Source organism: Oreochromis aureus, linkage group 3 (assembly GCF_013358895.1).
Source record: "Oreochromis aureus strain Israel breed Guangdong linkage group 3, ZZ_aureus, whole genome shotgun sequence".
NCBI classification, from domain to species: domain Eukaryota; kingdom Metazoa; phylum Chordata; class Actinopteri; order Cichliformes; family Cichlidae; genus Oreochromis; species Oreochromis aureus.
Genome location: NC_052944.1, coordinates 39,972,171 through 39,989,642, shown reverse-complemented (window position 1 = coordinate 39,989,642; position 17,472 = coordinate 39,972,171). Strand labels below are relative to the sequence as shown.

Genomic DNA, 17,472 nt, shown 5'->3' with positions numbered 1-17,472 from the left:
AGTCAGGACTCTGGCTGAGCCACTGCAAAACGTTAATGTTGTTGTCTGCTAACCATTTCTTCACCACTTTTGCTGTATGTTTTGGGTCATTGTCATGCTGAAATGTCCACTGGTTCCCAAGGCCAAGTTTTTCTGCAGACTGCCTGATGTTGTTGTTGAGAATCTTCATGTATTGCTCTTTTTTCATGATGCTGTTTACTGTGATTAGGTTCCCTGGTCCATTGGCTGAAAAACACCCCCAAAGCATTAGGTTCCCACCACCATGTTTGACAGTGGGGATGGTGTTCTTTGGGTTGAAGGCTTCTCCTTTTTTATGCCAAATGAAGGCAACATCATTGTGACCAAATAATTCAATTTTTGTTTCATCTGACCATAACACTGAAGACCAGAAATCTTCTTCTTTGTCCAGATGAGCATTTGCAAAGGCCAAACGAGCTTTTGCGTGCCTTATCTGGAGAAGTGGCGTTTTCCTTGGTCTGCATCCGTGGAACCCAGCAGTGTGCAGTGTCCGTTGGACTGTCTGCCTTGAGACATTGCCACCAGCAGAGCCCAGATTCACCAGAATGGCCTTGGTGGTGATCCTTGGATTCTTTTTCACCTCTCTCACTATCCACTCCAAATTATCCACACCCACCGCCGCGCTATGAATTGTGGGATATATGGGACCACGAAGCGTGCACCAGACCACGCTTGATATTTGGGGAAATCGACAGCGCATTTGGAGTATGCACTTGAAGTACACTTCGAATTGGGACAGCCGTCGTCGCGTGGCGGTGACGTAATCGCACTTAAAATGCGTACTTCAAGCGTGCGGTCTCTGAATTGGGACACAGCCAATGAGAGGCTGCACCAGGAGAGGGCTGTTGGGTCAGGTACAAGTGCTACACCTTCTACTTCAACTGCATCATCTGTTAACCCCCCAACTGCTAGAGTCTCTGTAGCAGAGAGACTAGTTTTTGTGCCCCGTGACAGAAAATGCCCCATGTTTAGAGGAAAATCAGGTATAGGATTGAATGAATGGTTGGAGGAAATAGAAGCATGTGCTAGTGCACGTCATTTGTCTGTGGCTGATAAAGCATTTTTCCTGTTTGACCACCTGGAAGGGGAAGCACGTGAGGAGATTAAATGTTGCTCTAGTGCAGGGAGGACTGATCCCGCTAAGATAATCACTATATTGCAAGAACTTTATGGCTGTTCAGACTCCTATGTAGCATTGCAGGAAGCTTTCTTCTCTAGAAAACAGCAGGAAGGTGAGACACTGCAAGAGTTTTCCCTCGCCCTCTTGGGTCTTATGGAAAAAGTTAAATCGAGTGCCCCTAACGGCATGCCCAATGCTGATGTTTTATTAAGAGATCAGTACGTTGCGGCGGGAGTTAAAGCAGCTAGTAAGGAGGCAGCCAACCCTGACATTGCTGGAGATTAGAGGGGAAGCTATTAGGTGGGAATGTGAAGGGTTGCCTAGTGGCGTTAGACATAGAAGCAGTTCTGTCCCTTCTCTCTATGGCATTCAGTATGGGGTCCATAGCGGTCCTTCAGGAATAGCCCAGTCCACCCATAAGTCTGAGATAAGTGAGATGAAGGAATTGTTAAAGCGCCAGCAGGAGCAACTTAATCAGCTCACTCAGAGCATTGCTCGATTGCAGGGCCCCTATTGAATGCCTCGCTCAGAACGGAGCGATTCCATTATATGCAGACGTTGTCAGCAACCTGGACATTTTGCTTGGGAGTGTGATAGGGAACGTGTTCCTCGTTCCCGGCCTCCTTCGCAGGCCCTTCCGCATAATCGCAGGCACTCTCCTTTAAATATGGCTTCGGAAAACTAGCACCCTCCGTACTGCCTAGCCACAGTTCGGGTGGGGTGTCTATTGGCTCAAGGGTTGTTTCTAATGGTCCAGAGGCAGTCTCCAAATTAATTTCATCCTGTCCGCATATAGATGTGGACATGGGCGGCATAAAAGTACCTTGTTTGGTTGATACAGGGTCTGTGGTGTCTACCATTACTGAAAGCTTTTTCCGTCAGCATTATGAGTCCTTGGGTCAAGAGCGTCTCCAAGCTTGTCATTGGATGCAGCTTAAAGCGGCTAATGGTTTGTCTATTCCCTACCTTGGCTATATAGAGCTAGGTGTAGAGCTCTGTGGTAAGTTTATTCCACAGTGTGGTGTGTTGATCGTTAAAGATCCTCCAGGTGCAGGACCTTCTACGGTTCCGGGTGTATTAGGGATGAATGTGATTCGGAAGTGTTACCACGAGCTTTTTGGGCAATATGGTGAAGCATTGTTTAGTTTGGGCTATGTCACAAAGGCCCCTAAACCCCTTGTGCATGCGCTGCAAAACTGCCATGATGTTAGTACAAGAGCCCCACCGGATTTGTCTGGCCATGTGAGAGGTAAGCGAGCATGTTGCATTCCGGGTGGTGTAATGAAAATAGTGGCCGCCACCTGTTCTGAGCAATATTCAGGTGCCACCGTGTTATTTGAACCCTCGATGTTAATTTGCCTGCTGGACTTTTAGCATCCCCTGCATTAGATCGAGTGGTTAGAGGTACTGCATACATACCAGTTGTTAAAGTAGGGACCACGGCGGTTTTGCTTCATCCCAGGACAGTTATAGGGGCCCTGGAGGATGTTTACGTGGTCAGTTTGCCTGCTGGTGTGACAGAAATACCCCCTAACGTAGCAACAATGGCATCTCACACTGCCACTCCTACTGTGCAGGATCAGATGAAAGGAATTGATTTGTCTAAACTGTCAGCAGAGGAACAGGAACAGACGGTAAAAGCAAAGCAGCAGCACTTCAGTTAGCGTAGCATTCTGTAAAACTAAGGCCCACACTTCCGAGTAAACAGCGTCATGAATCATGAGCAGAGTGGCTCATAGGAGGCTTCTACAGCTACGACCAGCCTCGATGGAGGCTTCAGAAGGGTAACCCGCAAATGATCTCTGCAACACCAAGGGAAGTCAGGTGACCAAAAAGGAGATCACAGGTAGCGATCCAGGAATGCTCAAATGGCCACTATTTATACTAGCGCCCCCCTAATGTGCTAGGCCGAAAGTGGGTTGAACCGAGAAATAACATTAATCCTGCCACAGAAGTAAAACAAATAGCTGAACTCAAATGATTAAACATTTAAGTCCTGAAATTCTGGAAGCTCCAGGCAGACAAACCGAGACGTTAAACGCAAGGAACAAATGAAAAAAAAAATAGCTAAGAGAGAGAAACACTGTAAACAGTTATAGAGTTAGGCAACCAATGTAGTTATAATGCCAAGAGGAGACCAAATGTTGGTGACAAAAAAAGCAGGCAGAAAATAATTTTCTAGGTCAGAATAAATCAAATTACTCAATTAACATATTTTGTTTTACTCTTAAATTTCAGCTCTTTTCGGTCCTCTTACATCAATGACAAAGTGTTTATAGGTATCTGCAGGACCATAACTTCACTGTTAAGCTCTGTGTTTTTAGAGAGGAGTTTATAACTGTTTTTCTTTTCTCAAAAAAAAGAGAAAAATTCACAGGGAAACGGCACTCCTCGCAATATGTGGTTACGGCACAATTTCCCTAAATTTGCACTTCTCTTTTTCAGTCACAGTGCTTTTACAACATTCACACATATTTGTAACGCGAAGGTCGCACAACATGTGCGACAGGTAGTACCAAAAGGGTGGACCTGCCACTTGTAGCTGGTCCAACTGGTGGCACCACATGCACTGGCTCCATTAGAGTAATGAGATGTGGACAATAGTAGAAAATCAGGACCACAAGTGGAAACTGACTGAATGCTGTCAGAGGCAACTCTTTCAGCCGTTCATATATCTTCACGGGGTGTCAGATATCTGGAAAATCCATGATCCAATATCGCGTGTTGACAAAAGTTGTCTCACTGCATCAGATATTGCTCAGAGTTGGAGCAGTAAGGACAATACACTTGTAGCTCCTGTGGTTGCTGCTTGATGGTGAAGGGAACTGCAGTCTGGTGACACCTCCTGGCAGATCTGCACCGTGGAGAATGATTGTGGAGATATTTGACCTTTCGGTGGGACCCTATCTGCTTTACCAGCATCTCCGAGGATTTCAAACACAGATTTCTGTGTCCTCAGCTCATAGTCTAACAACTGTGCAAAATTCAACAGAGTGGGGATGTGGATATGTTGAGGGTATTGCTGGGATTTATTTTTACCTTTAAGGCTTATATCTCATAATTAGCATCACATATTTCTATTTTGTCTTTTACTCTAAACAGTGTATAGTTGTCTAGTCTTGGATTCACTTGGATTCACTGGCAAACATAAACATTGAGAGGACACCCTCACAGCAATGTGGCCTCAGCCATAAATCTGCTCTTATTTAATGCACTCTTCCCCTGTCTTTAAATCTACAGGCTAGACTGGAGCACAAGACGCATTTGTCACAATAATGGCAGCGTTGCTTGCAAAAGGGTCATCTCCAAATAAGGAGATGCTTGAAAAATTATAGAAGAAGAAACAAATTTTTCACCTTAGTAGACTCTTTATCACACATAATAAAAAAGTGTTTACTGCCTGTTTGTGAGAGCCTATTGTCCCTCAGCCAGTAAAAGGAGGTCCACGGCGAGGTCCAGGGAATGCCGCTGTAAGTAATACAGACTAACAGGATATGGAAGGCAAAAGTGAACACACCGAACACAGGCAGAATGCTAACCACTGGCTCAACAATGGTATATCGTCTTGTACAAAATGTGGTGAAGCCACTGTGGTGCATTTGTGGTCCTGGTCCTGCTCCTCATCAATAAATGTGGTGGCTTTCTGTGAAGAAGACAGTTTGTGATTGAGAGCAAATAAGGTTTACCAGTAAGGATAACTAATGCTAGTGTGTGTGAAAGTCTAGAAATAAAGGTGGTGCAAAGAAGTGACCGTAAGATGTTATTACTCACCCTTCTTTCCCGTGTTCACTCCAGGGTGTTTGGGCAAATGTTTTCCTGGGGGTCCAGACACATTTAAAGGTTCCAGGAGAGGCCATGGGTTAAAGGAGCGTGGGAAATCTTTTGTGCTTGGGGTTTTTACAATAAGGATAATCCTTAAGGTTTAAGGATAAAGTGTAAAATGAAATGAAAATGTAATTTTATATATTTTTATTGAAGTTGATGTATTATATGTTCAACTATACTTGTCTTGGCTGCCTCATAATAAATCCAGCCGCAAAAGGCTGCCCTATTACACTGCACATGGCACATGACAATACAGTTACAGGGGGATTTGGATTGTAAGTGTGGTCCTGTGATAAATGCTGCAATTCCACTGTAATTATATGAAATTTCATTTATTCTCTTTGAAATGGCATTTTAATTATATTTATGCACAAATACTTAACAGTAGGTACACTGGAATAAAGGGGGTAGCAAGTCGGTTTCTTACAGAGAAAATACAAAAAATGATTATAGCGACACAATTTTTAAGTAATGTGTAAATAAGTTCACAGAAAATAAGAAATATACATTATAAGTTTTATATCTCTTAATAATTATAGGATACATTTAATTTTACACATACCTTTGGTCAAAATGACAAACTGATGAAATACAATAAAAAAAACATTTTGATGTAACATAAAAAAGACAGGTGTCTTTTTCTCATCATGCAACAAAACAGACCCACATCATGTTTTAAGACAACAGAAATCATTTAAAACTATTAAATTTTGTTCTTTGAATTCTTTTGGCGGTAAAGAAAGACTGGACCCAGGGTGGTCAAAGCTCAAAGAAATGATCTTTATTTTACATTCCAGGGAACAGAGACCTGAACACACGAACACACACGCTCAGGTCTGAAAGCAGCAGCAGCAGCCATTCGCATACCACCACAACAAGTCCACTGATGACGCCATAGCCCTGTCACACCTGGAGAAGAGAGACACGTATGTGAGAATGCCGTTTGTAGATTACAGCTCAGCATTCAATACCATCGTTCCCTCGAAGCTGGACAGGAAACTGCAGGATCTAGGACTGAGCAGCTCCCTCTGCAGCTGGATCCTTAGCTTCCTGTCTGACAGACGCCAAGTGGTCAGGCTGGGCAGCACCACCTCATCCCACATCACACTGAACACTGGTGCTCCACAGGGGTGTGTACTGAGCCCTCTCCCGTACTCACTCTACACCTATGACTGCACGGCCACTAACAACTCCATCATCATTGTGAAGTTTGCGGATGACACTACAGTGGTGGGTCTTATCACCAACGGTGATGAGACGGCTTACAGGGAGGAGGTCAGCGCCCTGACCCACTGGTGTCAAGACAACCATCTCACCCTCAACGTTGCAAAGACAAAGGAGTTGATAGTGGACTTCCGGAGGTGCAGAGAAGTACACACCCCCATCACCATCAACGGTGCTGCTGTGGAGAGAGTGAGCAGCTTCCGCTTCCTTGGTGTACATCTGGCTGAGGATCTTACGTGGTCAGTACACATAAACAAAACAGTGAAGAAGGCGCAGCAGCGCCTCTTCTTTCTCAGGAGACTGAAAAGATTTGGCATGAGCCCCCGCATCCTCAGGACCTTCTATCGCTGTGCCATTGAGAGCATCCTCACTGGATGCATCACCACCTGGTATGGCAACAGCACCGCTTACAACCGCAAAGCTCTCCCGAGAGTAGTGCGGTGCTCTGAACGGATAATTGGAGGTGAGCTTCCATCCCTCCAAGACATCTACAGGAAGCAGTGCCTGAGGAAAGCGGGGAGGATCATCAAGGACTCCAGTCACCCCAGTCATAAACTGTTCAGACTACTTCCATCAGGAAGGAGGTTCTGCAGCATCCGGTCCCGTACCAGCAGACTGAGAGACAGCTTTTTCCATCAGGCCATCAGACTGCTGAACACTTCATAGACACCTCACCTTCACTACTTGAACTTCAACATTATGCACTCCACACTGTACATTAATGCCACTTGTTTTGCACGTCTCAACTACCAACCTCTGCATATTTTATATATTTTATTTTATTGTTTACTCTATTTAATTTGTAAAATATGTACACGTACACACACACACACACACACACACACACACACACACACACACACAGAAAAACATATTTAGTATACACATCCAGTAATGCATACACTCTTATATTGTACATATATTTATTACTCTCAGATTTAGCCTTTCTTATATTTTGCTTGTTTTATGTTATTGTACTTTTGCACACCTCTGTTGCTTGTGAAGCTCGCACACAAGAATTTCACTCGCATGTACTGTACCAGTGTACCTGCACATGTGATGTGACAATAAAAGTGATTTGACTTGATTTGATATATTTCCGCAGCACATCACACACTCTAAGTTTAAATCGAATCACTTTGCTTAGTTTCACTTTCTGTCTGCACCTCCTGTGCTCTGCAAAAGCATGCAGTTTTCTGTCAGCCTGCGACCTAGTTTACACTCAAATCAACAAAACACATTTCAAATAGCGACCTTAGAGACTTTTAGCATTGCATTGACTTCACTAATTATCTCATGATGAACAGCCAAATAAACAGCAACAGGTCTTTCAGATTGAGCTAGAAGGCAATCCGTTCAGATGCTCTGATTCTCTTTGTGATCACATGATGACAATAATGCTTGGTCTGCAAGATTACATAGATGTTTGCACAGAACAGTTAAATTCAACATTTGCGTGACTTTAACGTGACAAATTTTTCCTCAATTCGATCTTCAATGAACAGTTTGTTTTGTGATGCGTGCATAGATTTCAAACCCTTGCTGCATCGTGGCCTCTTAATAAATTCTGTTTATAGCTCTGCTATACGTTACACACACATAGTTTCGATATAAACAACTCCTTCTGTGTTACTAGTTCTGCTTTTCTGTCTGGTTTCCTGTGTTTTATTAATATGCCTATGCAGCTCTACCCTAGCTTCCTGTTTTTTAACTTCTCCTTACTGAAGTCTCTGTTGCCAAGGCGACCAGTCACCCTCTGACCTAAGCTGTGTCCCAAAACGTCGGCTGCATCCTCCGGAGGCCGCATTTGAAGGCCGACGTTTTGGGACACAGCTCTAGTTTTCCTCACAGACCTTACTACAATGTACAAAAAACAATATAATCAGAAAATAAGCACTAAGAATATATGTTTATTCCTTAACACTCTTAATCATGGGTTTAATTTAGGTTTCTAGTAAATAGCCATTACATTTATGAAACAACAATCAGGAGTTTCTGAAAAGACTATTTGATTAAAAATCAGAAAATGTAAGAAACTAATATCAACAATTCAGAGAAAGTCTTTCTACATGCTAGCTGCCAGCTTAAGATAGGCATGTTATTTCCCTTCCCTTCATTTCTCTTCTCTCCAGAGCATACCTCCACCTCTCCAGGTTCTCTTACACCTGATTCCTATTCCTACTATAGATTACAATGTCATCTGCAAACAAGATATTCAACAGAGACTCTTAAATGACCTCAAATGTCAGTCTGTCCGTCGCTAATGAAAACAAGAAGGGGCTCAGAATAAATGTAATCCCATCCCCACCTTCAACCCATCTGTTACTCCTTCAGCCATCCGGGAGGGGCTCAGAGTCGCAGAGCCGCTGCTCCTCCACATCGAAAGGAGCCAGTTGAGGTGATTCAGGCATCTGACAAGGATGCCTCCTGAGTGAGGTGTTCCGGGCATGTCCCACTGGGAGGAGGCCCCGAGGCAGACTCGGAACACGCTGGGGAGATTATATCTCTCGGGTGGCCTGGGAACACCATGGTGTTCCCCCGGAAAAGCTAGAGGAGTTGGCTGGGAAGAGGAAGGTCTGGGCTTCTCTGCTTAGGCTGCTGCCCCAGCGATCCAGCCCCGGATAAAGCGGAAGAAGATGGATGGATGATTGGGTGGATTAGTTGATGATTTTTTTAATCTATCTGGAGTGCAAATGCCATTCCACACTGACCCCCGCTGAATGGTTTAAATCCAGTGTGGATGAGCTGATGTCCTTTTAAGTTACGTTTGGAAGTAAAAGCCTTTCCACACTGATCACAGCTGAATGGTTTAAATCCAGTGTGGATGAGCTGATGTTGTTTTAAACCGCTACTCCCAGTGAAAGTCTTTCCACACTGATCACAGATGAATGGTTTAAATCCAGTGTGGATGAGCTGATGTTTTTTTAAGCTGCCACTCTGAGTAAAAGCCATTCCACACTGATCACAGCTGAATGGTTTAAATCCAGTGTGGATGAGCTGATGTTTTTTTAAGCTGCCACTCTGAGTAAAAGCCATTCCACACTGATCACAGCTGAATGGTTTAAATCCAGTGTGGATGAGCTGATGTTTTTTTAAGCTGCCACTCTGAGTAAAAGCCATTCCACATTGATCACAGCTGAATGGTTTAAATCCAGTGTGGATGAGCTGATGTTGTTTTAAACCGCTACTCCCAGTGAAAGTCTTTCCACACTGATCACAGCTGAATGGTTTAAATCCAGTGTGGATGAGCTGATGTTGTTTTAAACCGCTACTCCCGGTGAAAGTCTTTCCACACTGATCACAGCTGAATGGTTTAAATCCAGTGTGGATGAGCTGATGTTTTTTTAAGTGGCCATTCTGAGTAAAAGCCTTTCCACACTGATCACAGCTGAACTGTTTAAATCCAGTGTGGATGACCTGATGTTTTTTTAAGTGGTCATTCTGAGTAAAAGCCTTTCCACACTGATCACAGCTGAATGGTTTAAATCCAGCGTGGATGAGCTGATGTTGTTTTAAACCGCTACTCCCGGTGAAAGTCTTTCCACACTGATCACAGCTGAACGGTTTAAATCCAGTGTGGATGAGCTGATGTTTTTTTAAGTGGACATTCTGAGTAAAAGTCTTTCCACACTGATCACAGCTGAATGGTTTAAATCCAGCGTGGATGAGCTGATGTTGTTTTAAACCGCTACTCCCGGTGAAAGTCTTTCCACACTGATCACAGCTGAACGGTTTAAATCCAGTGTGGATGAGCTGATGTTGTTTTAAGCTGCCATCCTGAGTAAAGGTCTTTCCACACTGATCACAGCTGAATGGTTTAAATCCAGTGTGGATGAGCTGATGTTTTTTTAGGTGGCCATTCTGAGTAAAAGCCTTTCCACACTGATGACAGCTGAATGGTTTGAATCCAGTGTGGATGAGCTGATGTTGTTTTAAACCGCTACGCCGGGTTAAAGTCTTTCCACACTGATCGCATGTGAAGCTTTTGTCTTCACTGTCAATGCTCTGGCGTCTTCTGGGCTGCTTCATAGTGGTAAAAGTCTTTTCCATCCGGTTCACAACTGGTTCATCTGTACTTGCTGGAACTGGTTGGTTTTTGTTTTGTCTGATGCTTTCCCTTCTTTTGACTATAATGACAAAGAAACAAAACAGTGACATGTAGTTATAGAACGACAAAACCTGCAAAGTGTACAGATTACGATACACTCTTAAAACCTTAAATTCAGTTTCAGTTTAACATCGTTAAATGGTTAAAAAAACGTATATAGAGACACATTGTAGACACAAACAGAAGACATTAAACATATGAAAAGATATATGTGAATTATTTAGCAAAGAAAAAAGATAACTCTAAATATATCTTATATTTTAGACATCTAAAAGTAGCCACCCTTTCTTTTGTTGACAGCACTGCAATCCCTTGGCCTTCTCTCAATGAGCTTCATGATGTAGTCGCCAAGCGCAGTCGCAAAAAACATCAATCGCTAACAAACAAAAAAGTGGCTCACATGATGACCGCCCCAGGAAAGGAAGACCAAGAGTCACCTCTGCTGCTGACGATAAATTTATCTGAGTCACCAGCCTCAGAAATCACAGCACCTCTGGTTAAAGCCTAGAGAAATGCCACACAGAGTTCCAGTAGCAGACATATCTCTACATCACCTGTTGAGAGGAGACTTTGTGAATCAGCCCTTTATGGTCAAATAGCTGCTAAGAAACCACTACTAAGGAAAAGCAACAATCAGAAGACATTTGTTTGGGCCAAGAAACACAGGGAATGGACATTAGACCAGTGAAAATCTGGTCTGATGAGTCAAAATTTGAGATGTTTGGTTCTACCCACTGTGTCGTTGAGCAAAGCAGAAAAGGTGAACGGTTCACACTGTGAAACATGGAGGAGGTGGGATGGTGTGGAGGTGCTTTGCTTGTGACATTGTTGGGGATTTGTTCAAAATTGAATGCACGCTAAACCAGCATGGCTACTACAGCATCCCGCAGCAACATGCCGCCCCATCTGGTTTGTGTTTAGTTGCACTATCATTTATTTTGCAACAGGACAATGACCCCAAACACACCTCCAGGCTGTGTAAGGGCTAATTTGACCAAGGAGAATGATGGAGAGCTACACCAGAAAACCTGGACTCCACAGTAACCTGACCTAAACCCAATCCAGATAGTTTGGGATCAAATGGACCAAAAGGGCTAGCAAGTGCTCAAGACTGTTGGAAAACCATTTCAGGTGACTACCTCGTGAAGCTCATCAAGGGATGCCAAGAGTGTGCAAGGCAGTAATCAAAACAAAGGGTGGCTAGTGAAGATATGTGTAGCTTATTTTAGAGTTTAGGAATGTGTTAGATAGGATGTAGAATTATTGTAGAGACACTGGCACTGCCCTGGATGCAATAAAGGCCTGAGTGTGTCATGAATTTAGGAGTAGATTTCTAGGAGGCCCTCCCCCACTTTGAACTGTGAAAGTAAGACAAAGAGAAGTTAATGTTGAGTGGAAATTCCCCAGGGGATACATGGGTGGGGGTCTCAGTGTTTGTAACTGGATAACTTTAGTCTGAAAGGGAGATTACTTTTATGACCGGCAGGAAGTCACGTATACAGACACACACTAGGGGTGGGCGATATAAACGATATACGATAGAAACGATATAAATTTGGCCAACAATAGAGATTTTGACCATACGGCTCTACCGCGATAGCGCATGTTGATGATGTCATCAAGCTGCGCATGTTTTGGCATCGCATCGCAGCGGCTACAACCATTATCATCTGCAAATTATGCCAGACGACAGTCATAGCAAAGAGATGAAGCACTTTTGAAATATGGGGAAAGCCAAAAACAGCGCTTCCTCCACTTCCGTAACATTGATTCATTAATGTTGAATTCTCTCGCAGCTGTACTATTCCCATGTTGTTGCAGTACATTAATAACTAACCTCGTATTGTGGATGAATAATCTCGGTTGTGCTCCTGACTGAAGTTTGGCCCGTGTATAGCATCCTGCTATGCAATTGCATAGAATCCGTCACGTTAACTTTTATCGAGTTGGCGTTCATCCTCCAGCTTTACTGTGCTAATGTTATGCTAACGTAGCTGTGTCACTAGCAATCACGTAGCACAAGATTATATACCAGGTAGTAGGGCTGGGCCATATTATACCGTTCACGGTAATACCAGTACAATGTTGGGCAACGATAAGAAAATGAATTATCGCGATAGAATACGGGCAAAACACGCATGCGCAGTGCCTTTGTTTTCATACGCACATGGCGGAAAAAGCACAGCGGCGACAGAGAATGAGAAGGGCAAAAGCGGATCGTTGAATGAAATGGATGAACCAGAATTAGTTTGTAAAAATGCTGCAACTTCAGTGGTGTGGAACTGGTTTGGCTTTCGTCTGTCAGATACACAACAAAGCACTATTTTTGGTAGAGCATGCAAGCGGGCCGTCGTTATTACCGTGTTTTTTGGAAAATACGGCACACTTAAAATCAATCCTTTGATTTTTCTGAAAATCGGCAGTGCCCCTTATAATCCCGTGTGCCTTATGAATGAATTCTGGTTGTGTTTACTGACCTCAAAACGATTTTATGTGGTACACAACGCTCGAAAATCTGTCAAATGTTTTAGTACGACTTTGCTAAGCTACGAAGCCGCACCGCTTGATGGATTGTCAGAGCATTACGGCTATCGTAGGCAGGAGCCTCGCGGAGTGATACGTACTGTGCTTCAACGTAATATTACCGCATTGCATGTGTATAACCTCTTTTTAAGTTTTGTGGATATTATACATGGTTATGCTGAGGATATGTCGGCCAATTTCCACTGGAAATGCCTTTTTTAAGCAAGGAATTTGCACTGTTAAATTTTTATATAACTTTAATGCAAAAAACAGCTGCTTGTTTAAGTGAAAATACATTGATGGGTTGGGGTTTTTTTTGCATTAATAAAGCTGTGGAGTTGTAAAGTATTTTGTCTAGTGTCAGTTATATCGTCAGTTATATCGTTATCGCAAATTTTCAAATGTATATCGTGATAAATATTTTTGGTCATATCACCCTGCTCTACCAGGTAGTCCAACTTCAGTAACCCTGCAAACGCCACTGCTGTTTAGTTTTCTGTCTTCATTTATGTCGGAAGTGATAGCAGAGTTGTACGTTTTAATTAGTTTGAAAACTCTCTGTCAGAACATGGTATGTCATGTTTAGGTGGAAACTAGCGGGCTAACTTCCTGTTAACTTCTAACTCCGTTAAATTTAATAAATTCTTTTTTCATGGATGCCTGGATGTTAAACTTAATTGTTACACCTGGTAAAGCAGCAACGCTGATGATTTTATTAAAGATGAAAGAATTTAGACCGTTTTTAACTCTCAGAGTTTGTTTGACTTTGGAAGCTGAAGTGGACGGAGTTTTGGACCCAGATTACTCCGCGAAGCTCCTCACTATGGCAGCCGTAGTGCTCTGACAATCCATCAAGCAGTGCGAAGTTGTACTAAAACATTTTTTAACAGATTTCTGCACGCCAAAATCGGTCCGAGGTCAGTAAGCACAACCAGAATTCATACATAAGGCACACTCGATTTTTGAGAAAATTAAAGGATTTTAAGTGTGCCTTATAATGTGGAAAATACGTTATACAGAAAAAAAGAATATATCGCGATATATATCGTTACCGCACGTGCTTTAAATTATACCGCGATATGGATTTTAGGCCATATCGCCCAGCCCTAACACACACACACACACACACACACACACACACACACAGTGCTTTGACTGTTACGACGCACCCACACCTACATGCATACTCACTCACTCACGTGCACTTACACATACACACAGGTACACGCACACAGGCACTCACATGCTCGTGCATACACACACAGACACAGAGTTTGCAGGACACCATGGGGGTTTTATGATGGGGTCGCTTCTACAAAACTATGTTTCACAGACAAAGGAGTGAAGATTTGCAGAGGGACACCGGCCTTGCACGTCTTCCCTTCTAGAAGATGCATGCTTAACTGAAGATGAATGAAGATGAATAAAGGTTTTGTGAAATGACTACTGAGTCCGGTGCCATCTCTGGATGCCCGAGGAATAAAAAAAGAACCGGGGTGAAACTGATTTCGTAACACTAGAATCTAGAATATAAGGCATGAGTTATTTTCATTTTTTTGTTTACTTCATATGTCTTCATTTATAGTTTTGATGCCTTCAGTGAAAATCTACAATGTAAACAGTCATGAAACGAAAGAAAAGGCATTAAATGAGAAGCTGTGTCCAAACATTTGACAGTGCTGTACTAAGACAGAAAGACAAACAGTACACTTGGCTCAGCCTGGCTGCAGCGCTGAAAAGAAACCTGAGGTTGTTCCCGGTTTTTCATTACTTACTAAGATTTCATTACTTTCAAGAGGGCTTTTTCTTTTCTAGGTCAAAAGAAGATCTTCTAAATTAGTCTTCAGTGTAGGTGTACTTATAAGTTCTTCCAGGGAGTCCAGATTATCTGATTTGTTGCCTTCTTTTTCAGAGCAGCCAAATTGTGCAGAGGATGTAATACTATTAACAAAATAAGCTGTCAGCGATCATCAGAGGGAATAAAGTAACCGACAGAGAATAAATAGAAGGTACAAACGAAAACACAAATTAGCTAAGAAACCCTGTATACCAGGGGTGTCCACACTTTTTTCACTGAGGGCCACATACATAAAAATATAGGAGGGGCTGGGCCACTTACTAGAAATTAGGTATATAACCCTAACTGTAGTGTATTAAAGTTAGAAAAATCATTTAAAAGTGGTCAAATGTGTTATATTGTTGAATATAATTAAAGACAAAACTGCCTTCATCACAGCTTTCCATAAATGGATCTTTATTGATTTATTCAGAAAAAGCTTTGGTAGCTCATTCTCAGAACAGCAGCCTCAGATTTCTTCTTGGACAGAAGATTTACAGCACAGAGAAAAAACAATAAAGGGGAAAATGGGACGGGTACATTTCAAGCTTTTTATTTAAGTTCTTAGACTTAGCAACACACCTATTAACGTTCGTTTGAAACGATTATCAACATTAACAGACTGAACTGGACTTAATAACAGGAGTGCATATAATTTTAGTAAATTATTCTGGTGAGTATCAGCTGCGCTGGGTATGTAAATCGGGCCATCCAGCCGCGGTGCTGATCGCCACTCGTGCCAAAAATCCGGACAAATGTCACTTGATCAAGGAGCAGATCTGCATCAGATGAGATCAGCTGACTTTGCGTGTGCGTGCGCTGTGCACAGCGGTGTGTACTCTGTGTGTTAACAAGAAAAACGCATTTACGAAAGTGGTGCGCAAAAGCAGAGTAGTGACAGAATTGATGCACATTATTGATATTTGAAGCATGTGTACCTGCACATTAACACACGGGTACTGTGGAATGTATTTTTTACTCACCTAAAGTGCTCGTGCTCTCCTCCACTCCTGTGCGGTGTCTGTGGCATCGGTGCTCTCATCACATGCGATGGAGTAAAAATCAAAAGCACAGCTTTATCAGACAGTTGCAGTTTAATGTTGGCTGACAGTCTTCAGTGCGTCTCACAACTGTATTTCTGGACATGCTGACGTTGTTGAAGTCCTGCACTTTTTTCGGGCACATTATTTCAGTGACTTTAACGAGGCCGTGTTTTATGAGGTCTCCATCTGAAAAAGGCTTGCCATGTCTTGCGATGAGTTGGGCGACCTCATAGCTGCTATTGTGGCCTTTTCCTGGACAATTTGAGCACGAAAAAAATACTGTTGCTGACCCCGCAGGATAGCTACCCTTTGCTTTAATTTCCGCTCTTGCTCAGCACCAGTGTAGGATGCATAGGCCTGATGTTTGGTTTCATAATGACATCGTACATTATGCTCTTTCATAACTGCCACAGTTTCAGTGCAGATCAAACAGGACACATGTCCCCTTGAATTCTTTAAAGAAATATTCACTCTCCCACCGTGTCTGAAATTTTCTGCACTCACTTTTTACCTTTCGCTTCTTTGGTTCTGCCATGTTTGGTAACTTGGGGTAAATTTCTTCTGTGATTGTCCTTTTTGGTAGAGCAACTGCCTTGATCAACAGCAGCTCCCCCTGGTGTTAAAACTAAGAAGTGCAATACACTCAAGCAAAAGTTGAAGTGCGGGCCATTTTCTATTCTATTTATAAAATTACTTGAGGGCCAATTAAAAATGGACCGCGGGCCGCAGTTGGCCCGCGGGCCGGACTTTGGACACCCCTGCTGTAGACAATTATGGAGTTAGGCAACCAATGGAGTTATAATTTACTCACTGTGGATCCCTCTCTGAGTAACCCGAATGAAAGATCCACCAGGGGAGAAGGAGGCAAGCGCGCCGATTTTATAACTGGACTAGGACTAGTAGAGACAGTGGGCTCACTTACCTCCTCTTTCCGGCATGTTACTCCCGTCAGTCAGCACGAGTACACGTTCTTTGTTTACAACGATCAACGAGAGCGTATATCTTTCCAAACACACATCAGAAACAGAAACGCGAGCTGCTGGAGACCAGACGGGTTGCATTAAGGAAGCTCAGCACAGCCACACGATCTTTGCCTTAGACGGCTTAAAAAACTAAAGGTCCTCGTAGAAGATAAAACGTTTGATGACTGTTGTTATACTCTTACCACCTTACGCCCACGTTGTACTTTTTACAAGCACCGCGCGCTGCTTCTTCTTGTTGTTTAATGTCGATTGACAAGCAACGTTTCTGGTGCATTACCGCCACCACCTGCACAGGAGTGTTAATAGGGGACACTAACTTCCTGCGAATTCTTTCATCTTTACTGTTCTGCCATCTTCACTTGATTTTTTCAATTACTGTTTTATTTCTCTTTTAGTGAATAGTATCATTATATCAATTTGACTGCTTTTTGTAGCTTGTTTTGCATATTTGCGTTCCAGCTCTAAAATTTGAGGCTCCCCCGTTGCCCCCCGTTGTGTTACGTTTGTTTTCATTTTAATAAACGTGAACAGCAGAGAGAGGAAGACAACCTATAATGAGAGGAAACAATACCTTGCAATTTTTCCTGCATATACAATTTTACGGTCATTCACACCATGCCACTAATAACCAGCTCGCAAAGTAAAACATAATAAAAACAAAACAACAAACACAAAACACCAGACATTATGATATAGACTTATAATTTGCACAATTTGTGTTTTCTAAATTCTATTTGACACATATTCGGGAAAAGTGAACGCACGGGCCCTCAGTGCCCCTGCTTGCTGCT

General features: G+C 42.8%; 1 protein-coding gene across 4 annotated transcripts; it reads right to left on the bottom strand.

The window, feature by feature from the left end:
* Window positions 1–5,141: 5,141 nt before the first annotated feature.
* On the bottom strand, window positions 5,142–16,895 carry LOC120439337 (zinc finger protein 665-like). Of its 4 annotated transcripts, none has more exons than XR_005612574.1 (3): window positions 16,621–16,895; window positions 8,496–10,314; window positions 5,142–5,872 (listed from the first exon to the last, which is right to left on the bottom strand). XR_005612574.1 is itself a non-coding variant. In XM_039610244.1 (3 exons), the coding sequence occupies exon 3, from the start codon at window positions 10,235–10,237 to the stop codon at window positions 8,861–8,863; it is 1,377 nt and encodes a 458-aa protein (XP_039466178.1). In that variant the 5' UTR covers window positions 10,238–10,314; window positions 15,639–15,676; window positions 16,621–16,895; the 3' UTR covers window positions 7,146–8,860. The 4 variants fall into 4 exon arrangements, 3 of the variants coding, with proteins under 3 accessions (XP_039466178.1, XP_039466177.1, XP_039466176.1); XM_039610244.1 differs by lacking the exon at window positions 5,142–5,872 and adding an exon at window positions 15,639–15,676 and having other exon boundaries at window positions 7,146–10,314; XM_039610243.1 differs by lacking the exon at window positions 5,142–5,872 and having other exon boundaries at window positions 7,146–10,314; window positions 16,510–16,895.
* Between the last annotated feature and the right edge of the window lie 577 nt (window positions 16,896–17,472).